This window comes from Triticum dicoccoides, chromosome 2B (genome assembly GCF_002162155.2).
Source record: "Triticum dicoccoides isolate Atlit2015 ecotype Zavitan chromosome 2B, WEW_v2.0, whole genome shotgun sequence".
NCBI classification, from domain to species: domain Eukaryota; kingdom Viridiplantae; phylum Streptophyta; class Magnoliopsida; order Poales; family Poaceae; genus Triticum; species Triticum dicoccoides.
This window is the reverse complement of record NC_041383.1, coordinates 799,997,441-800,005,620: the sequence shown is the minus strand read 5'-3', so window position 1 is coordinate 800,005,620 and position 8,180 is coordinate 799,997,441. Positions and strand designations below refer to the sequence as shown.

The 8,180-nt window shown below is 42.9% G+C and overlaps 1 protein-coding gene across 1 annotated transcript; it reads right to left on the bottom strand.

Moving 5' to 3' along the window:
* Window positions 1-5,450: 5,450 nt before the first annotated feature.
* LOC119366423 lies at window positions 5,451-8,174 on the bottom strand. Its single transcript, XM_037632159.1, has 5 exons — window positions 8,032-8,174; window positions 7,833-7,886; window positions 6,868-6,971; window positions 5,839-5,877; window positions 5,451-5,715 (listed from the first exon to the last, which is right to left on the bottom strand). The coding sequence occupies exons 1-5, from the start codon at window positions 8,105-8,107 to the stop codon at window positions 5,572-5,574; spliced, it is 417 nt and encodes a 138-aa protein (XP_037488056.1). The 5' UTR covers window positions 8,108-8,174; the 3' UTR covers window positions 5,451-5,571.
* Window positions 8,175-8,180: the final 6 nt, after the last annotated feature.

Genomic DNA, 8,180 nt, shown 5'->3' with positions numbered 1-8,180 from the left:
CTGATTCGCCGCGCCACCGCCGCTGCTCCCGTGTCAACGCGCCGCCGCCGCTGCTTCTGTGACGTCGTGCCACCGCCGCTGCTCCCGTGTCGAAGCGCCGCCGCCGCTGCTTCTGTGACGCCGCGCCGCTGATGCTTGCTCCGCTGCTCTTGCTGCTTGCGTGCCGCCAATTCACTGTTGTTGTTTTCGGGATGTTGCACCGTTGCTGCTTGCTCAGCTGCTGCTGCACGCGCGCCGCCGTGCCGCTGCTTGTTCCGGTGCTCCGCGCCGCCGCGCCGGCGCGCACGCGCATGCTACGCGCCACCGCTGCTGCTTGCTCCGGTGCAGGCCCTGGATCCCGACGAGCACAAGGGCGAGGACTTGCGTCGGCGGCTGGACCTCGACGACGTCAAGGGCACACCTCCTCTTCTCTCGGATGGGGGTGGGGAGGGAGAGTTGTTTTTTTGGAGGATCTTTTTGGAAAAAGAATAGTCATCAAATATGGAACCCACATGTCATAATTGTCATTAAAATGGTCTAAGTCATCAATCAGTGTTTTCTGTAAAAGATTAGGCCAAGAATCAGTGGTTTTTGGCCGAAATTTGTAAAACAGTGTTTTCTGCAAAACTATGCGTCAATGTGGTGATTTTTTTACAATTCACTCCTTTTCTTGATCATACCAATTACTAGTTAAATGACACTTCTTGATAAGTAAATAAAATGTTGCTGCAGTAAAAGATATTATAGCTAGTCAGATGTTATATTATGCAGAAAAACAGCAGCACTTCCTTTAGTACGTCCATTCACCTGTGCCTGTCTGCCAATTTATACGACATGACCTTTTTGACCAAAGGGTTTCCACAAGGCTGTTATAACATTTTTCCAAATAGAGACCACCATGCTGCCACTAGGAATTCCCCATCATTTTCGCCTCTAAATTTAGGATCTTGTTCTACAGTATTTCAGGGGCGAAATTGATTGTTGTCGTAGCAGTGTTCATATTTGAATTTTGAAGCCAAGTAGTTCTGTCATGCAACATGATGGATTGGACTGAGGTGTCTGATACTCCCTCCGTCCGGAAATACTTGTCATCAAAATGAATAAAAGAAGATGTATCTAGACGTATTTTAGTTCTAGATACATTTTTTTTATCCATTTTGATGACAAGTATTTTCGGACGGAGGGAGTATTTTCTAAGAGCATAGTTCGTGTGATATTTGCTTGCTGAGATGCCTGGATTCTTGTAGGACAGTGGTTGAAATGTATCTCCTTTTCCGTATTCCCTGAACATGTTGTAAGCTAATTAATATCTCTGTTGCAGTTACTTTATAAAGCTGTTTCTGGATAAGAAATATGCTTTGCCGTACCGTGTACTCGATGCTGTTTTTGCCCATTTCATGTGGTTTCTTGAAGATGAGAGGAGCATGCCTGTTATATGGCACCATTCACTGCTCGCCTTTGTGGAAAGGTTAGTGATGGATGTGTAAAGTTTGAAGGCATATTTTGACTAATCTGAAAGGCACCGCTCTTAATTCAGCAAAACAACTACTGTGCTTGTAATATAGCAGGTTCTCTTTACCTGCTTCTCTTCTCTGTGAACCCTTTCCCATAACTGGGGCAAAGTGCTTAATGGGAAATATGTTCATACACGGAAATCCTCTCATTTCAAATTGTTCCATTATGGGCACCGTTGCAAAGTTTCCACTTGTTCATCCACGTGTTGCTAAATATTTTTATGAACAGATACAAGAATGAGTTGGAGAAGAAAGACAAGGAGCAACTCTTGCGCTTGTTAGATAACCAGAAGCATTATCTGGTATGACTCTCATTTCGCCATTCGCATGCCTGCATGGATTTCGGAACGCTGCTTATTTTACTGAAATGCGCTCGCCGCTGCCCATGTATATACAGGTGACTCCAGAAATTCGCAGGGAGCTCCGGAGCAGCGCCATCAGGGGCGAAAAGCCAACCGATATGTCGATATATATATATATATCCTTTTCTGCCCGTGCCACTAATTTCCAGTTCTTTGATTTGCATGTTAATATCCGGTCAAGCAAATGATTTCATTCCTGTGCAATCAAAGCGTCTGTACTGTATTCATGGTTTGTAAGAACAAAAGAGTTGAGATTGAATTTCAAAATGTATTCATGGTCCCTGTATCTGGCATAGTGTAGATGAAGGACGGGACAAACCAGGGTATATATATATCTCCTGAACAGTAAATGAAGGGACAAAGTCAGAAGCGAAACGAAATGTCCAAACGTTATTGGTGTAAAACAAAAATCAGTTTTGCTAGTATTTCTCATCTAGATGAGAATTGATTCTCAAAAAAAAAAAACTCTAGATGAGTATTGGTTATCTCATGAAAGGTTACAAGTACATATATATGTAACTTAAGGGAATAGAAGCTCACCTACTAGATCCCCAAGTGTTTCGACACTAGTTATTTTTCACATTAAAAGTGCTACAATAATACCATGCTTGGTGATATCATATCACACTCTAGGGATGATGTTTACGGTTGAGTTTGGACACCTTCACGGTGCCGGTCCCACTGTTGAACAGTACAATTAGATATTGTTGTTTCCGCGTGCTCAGGGTACATCCGTGTCGTGATGCGCATCCGGCTCCCACCTCCAAAACTCCCCACCACCGAATGGTCAACTTGTTTGTTGGAAGAACAAACAAGTTGTCACTTGATTTCACTTGATCAATGCATCGTACAAAGCAAATGATCGAATTTCTGAGAGATATGGTCCTCACATGCTCCTTCATTTGTTGCAACGTGAGGTACCAAAGCTAAAAACAACAAAAATATGAGTTTGCAACAGTGAAAAAAAATCCATCTACAATGCTAGACGGCAACTGCAGTTGCGCGTATGTGGCAACCAGATAAACACATATGACAACTGTGATCAACTATGGTTGGACCACACGTGGCAACTAGGTAAACCCATGGCAACTACTGTTTAACCATATGTGACAAGTAGTTAATCATACACGGCAACTATGGTTTGTTTACACGCCGCAACTACCATAAATTAGATGTCATGGTATTTCCTCGACATGCTAGATGTGAACAGTGTTCACATGCGGTTCGAGCAAGCTGATGACCGTTTGCTCCTCAACAACTCGATGTCCACAACCGGCCACTGCCGCAACTACTTCCCGTCGCCATCCATCCACACCTTCTTCGGAACCATCCCATGGATGAATCCAGGGGAGGGCATGCCCCCCCCCCCAAGCGATTTTGATAGCAATTAGCAAAATCCTTGTTCCAGGGTGCACATGACTAATTTTGCCACCCCAGGCCCGGCGTGGAACCAAACCCGTTTTAAAGCGCACCTGAATGCCAGACCAACCCCTGGTGATGTAGTCATCTCGGCTATCGGACTCATTCAGCCACACCGAGAGCACGCATCAGTTCTTGCATGCGTCTAAGAAGGATTTGGACGCTTACGTGTGGTCGTAATCAGAGCGGCACCAGGTCCAGCAATCCTCGACGCTTCGCTAGCCGTCCACCTCTGGTGAAAAGATGCCTGTCGCATCATCGTACTGCCCGACAACCTAGTAGTCCTCTGTCGTGTTCATCACGCTCGGCTTCAGTACGTGCCTCACAGCATCGCTCGTCGTACCAGACACGCAGTCTCGACGCCCCTCCTCCATTCCGGACTCCGTCACCAGGAACAGGTCCGGGCACTCAACCATGCCAGCGACGCTCGACACGTACATCAGCAATGCAAATCGGCGGAAGCTACGCAAGATCAAGGCAATCCTAAATGAGTGATCACTAACTGTTTAATGTTAGGTTGATATTGATCGAGTACTTATATTTATTAATTAATTAGTTATAAAACTGCTATGTCCTCAGTTGATTACCTATCTAACTTGTTGAATCTTCTATGCTAAGTTGTTAAACTGTTGTGCAAACGTCAGTGATGTTGTTATGTTAATTGTTATTCTGTGTCGCTGACGGAGGGAAACGTCAATTTTTTGTTGTTGCATGGTATATTGGTGGCGTGTTGTGAAAATTCAGTTGTGGTGTGTCTAACCCACACCACCAGTATATATGTTAATGATGGCAGGGGGTCGACACCCCATCACTAGCCTTTTCTGCACTAGTGCGAAACTCAGCCGACACAGTTGCATGTCCACCCTCGACAAGCAACTAATCTGACCGAGTTGCTTGTCCACCTCTGATATTCAAATTTGATTATTTAAAATTTTGCCCTTTCTGATACTGATTTTGAATTTTTGTATTTTCAAAAATGATCACCATATCTAAAAAAAAGTTCACCGCATATTTGTAAAATGTTCATCTTGTTTTCTATTAAAAGATTTTAGTGTATCTTGAAAATGTATGTTTTAGACCCACAAACATTTTCAAACTTGTTAGCATTTCTAAAATTCACAATCATATTTTTTTTGCACAAACAGTTTGCAAATCATGAACATCTTTCAAATTCATGAACATTTTTTTGAATTCGTGAACCTTTTTTTAAAATTCTCAAACATTTTCCAGTTCTTTGTTTTTTTAATTCATGAACATTTTTTATCTCCGCGAAGGCGCGAACTATTTTGGAGTTTTCTGAAATAGTAATTTCTATCCCAAAATATTTTAAATTCATGATTTTTTTTTGAATTCAAGAACTTTTTAAAAATTCTTAAATACCTTCAAATTCACAAACATTTTTTTATCAACGATATTTTTTCATATTCGTGACCTTTTTTGGGAATTCATGATCATTTTTAAAATTCATGAACATTTTGTGAGTTGATGAAAATTTTCAAATTTATGAATTTTTAAAAAATTCTCAAACACTTTCAATTTTATAAAATTCACGAACATTTTTTATGTCTCCAAACTGTTTTGGAATTCATGAACATTTTCTAAAACAGCATTTTTTACCCCAAATATATTAATTTGTTTGAAAAAGAAAAAAGGGAAATCCTTTTACGTACCCATGTACATGCTGCCTTTTTTTGACAATGCTTTTTCAGAGGACCACGTGCATAGTTATGGTCTGGCCTGAAGCACATCGCGAAGAAGAAATAATATAAGCTGTGACGAAGGAGGGGAAACTGACAAAAAGGAAATAGTTTGTAAGTTTTTCTTTTAGTTGCAAAAAAAGTTTGTAAGTAGAACTAAAACCACGACGAGTAAATCGGAACGGAGGGAGTAATAAATACTCCTTTTGTTTTGTCCGCTAGCGATGGGCTTCTGCTGGGCTAGCGAACGCAGCGGAGCGAGCGAGAGCGATGACAAAATGTAGTAAGTACAAAACAAGAGTAATGACAAAACACAAGGGCCATAGTCCAGGTGAGTCTTAGATGGACCCAATAAAAATCGTCCCTACCGTAGCCTCCTCGCTGGACGGCCAGCCACAGCTTGTTGACAGTGGTTTAGTTAAATGCCCTTTTCCTGCCAACATTACAGATAGATAATGTGCCAAATTCTGCTAATGGTTGGAGTTGGACCAAACATCCCAAACACATACAACATCCATCACAACCAAGGTGAACAACGGCAGGTAATTCGGCGACGAACGCTTACTAACAGTTTACACGAAAATTTGGCGTCATCATGGGCTACGCCGATGTGCCGGGCACGTCTTCACCGGCCACGGCAGGAGGCCCCGAGCCAGGCTTGGCCCGCTCGACCACAGGAGGCGGCGGTGGCTTGGACGGCCTGTTAGGCTTGATGAGCCCGACTTTCTCCGCCGGTATGTCGAACTGTCGTTTTCACACAAGCAAAACACAACATCGCAATGTGAGCCGTCAGGTGTCATGTGGTTTGTTATATCACAGTAAACAAAGAGGAAGCCATATTGCTCGCGAGGAACCCCGTTAACTTACCCTGTATCCACACCCAGATATGCACGCGTTGAAGCACTCCTGGTGAGCAAAAAAATCCAAGTTTATTAGGAAAGAAAACACTGGTTACTGAATCTGTCAGGAAAAAATCACAATGGCAGTCACGGAGAAGCAGATACTAATCTGTTGTTTACAAACTATTTAATGCAGAGCTTTCAGCAGTAAGACAGAATCATACAGACTCGCAGATATGGAAATAACACAGCGTCCAGAAATTTACAGTAAAACAGCTTGCACATTGAACTGGCATAAAACTATGTATAGAAATTATCCCCATAAGTAACCAGCCAGCTGATAGATACAGACCAGACTATCTATGTCGCATTAATATTTGCATGCCAAAATTTCAAAATTAATCAAACAAACTGGACTAGGGCAATCTAACTTGACAGTAAGTAACAATTCAGAGTTATCTACCTGCTGACTTGCGTTCTGCCTGTTAGCAGAAAAGCTGAGGGCTCAATGGCTCATGCTATCACTCGGGACAAGTTTTAAATACAGGGAAAACCAACGATTCAGTTATCCCAACAAAAATCCCCAAAACTAACATATGTGTTCCAAGGAAAATGGTAAGCAGAAGGGAAATATTGTGATATCGCACAGAAAAAATGTATACAGTACAGCAAATACTATAGAATCAGGAGTGTCCTGTTCATGGTCAGAACATGTGAATCCTATATAAATACTTATCAATGTTTACTATTTCAAATCACTTTTCACAGCAGTATCACACTTCTATTCAGTCCTAATTACATATGGTCAGCTTAATTTTGTGAGACTATATCACAGTTGCAGTCAAGGCGTCGAAAAGTGCAGCTTAGTCTTTCTGTGGCTGTAAGGACCAAGGACTTAGGAGTTAGGGCCAGCATGAGTATGCATAATTTAAACAGATTTATAGGTAAATGGGTTGTTGCATAACAGATTTTTACTTATATAAGTCGAAGGGGTTCAGTGATGAGAAGACATCTGCAACAATTTAGAAGATGTTATATTAACAGATCAAGAACTCACCAAAGAGTAACTGTCCTCTCCTGGCGACCGGTCGATATAGGCACTCCACTGGCGATCTTCCAACACCGGATCCTTGTAGCATATTTCAGTGCATTTACCTATGCCTGAGGATTTGACAGCGTGTGAGTTAGCTTGCACATTGACAGAGAGTACAAACTGAAAGACAACAATCTGCTATTTTACAGTCACCCAGAAACACAACAATCTGCTATTTTACAGTCACTAAGAAACACAATAATCTGCTATTTTACAGTCACCCAGAATTAAATTTTTGCATATGCAAGTAATGAAGATGACCTTACTGTAACAAAAACAGAGCTTGTTTCAATAAGAGAAACAAGTTTCCTCAATAACAGAAACAAATTATTTTAAAAAAAATCAAGCTGTCCTAGGCCATGGAAATAATGGAGAAAATGCAATTTCCTAAGCAAGCAAGGCACCAAGACTGGAAAAAAGAAATAATAATCCACTGATTACCACTACAATTTACACGCATAGCCATATTTAAAAGAACGAACTTCTATGCTATACGACAAGGAGCGCGTCCTCGGATACAATAACGAACATCTACACTATACGACAAGAAGCGCGTCCCCGGATACAATAACGAACATCTACGCTATACGACAAGAAAGGCGTCCTCCGACATTTCGCAGTCGACCACGATTGTTACATGTCAGAACAGAATTGTGGCAGGTAACGACTATTGCCGAATGCTACTAAAATCTGAACCAGGAACAATGCCAATTCAACAACACATGCATAATTTACTCTGTTTTCCAGGGCAATCGATTTAGGAAGGCAACAGCTAACATAGATTAACCACATTGCATATACCAGATTCGAAACTGACGATGAACATGAATAACCAAAATAAATCTAAAACCGAAACCAAGCCAGCGGATCAATCAGTCAATCAAACAGTTGCATTCCATGGCTGGTGGTTGGGCAGGGGGGGCACTCACACTCCTCCCAGGTGTCGCCGTCCGCGTTGCACCCCTTCTTGCAGAACACCCTCCCTGCGCGCCGGCGAAACGGCAACCGACCGACCAACCAACCAAACAAACCAACCGTCAGTCAGTCTCGATCAGACACAGGACAAGAACCCGCCTTGCGCGGGGAGAGATTGGGAGGGAGGGGGAGGGCGCGCGGGGGGCAACCGACATGGGATTTGGACGAGGGTCGCGTACTTCTTGGTGCAGCAGCTGCCGCACGGCGGCGTCCAGTCGCCGGAGAACATCGCCTTACCCTGTTCACGGCGGCGCGCCGGCTCGTCCGGTCCGGCGGGCGTTCGCGCGTACGGCGCGTTCGGC

Bases quoted from the DNA above. Each gene is read 5' to 3' on its own strand.
- LOC119366423 (XM_037632159.1), bottom strand. From the start codon at position 8,107: ATGTTCTCCGGCGACTGGACGCCGCCGTGCGGCAGCTGCTGCACCAAG. The intron at 7,887-8,031 runs GTCGGTTGCCCC...GCCGGCGCGCAG, and splicing joins GACCCTCGTCCAAATCCCAT to GGAGGGTGTTCTGCAAGAAG. The intron at 5,716-5,838 runs GTAAGTTAACGG...TGAAAACGACAG, and splicing joins TATCTGGGTGTGGATACAGG to TTCGACATACCGGCGGAGAA.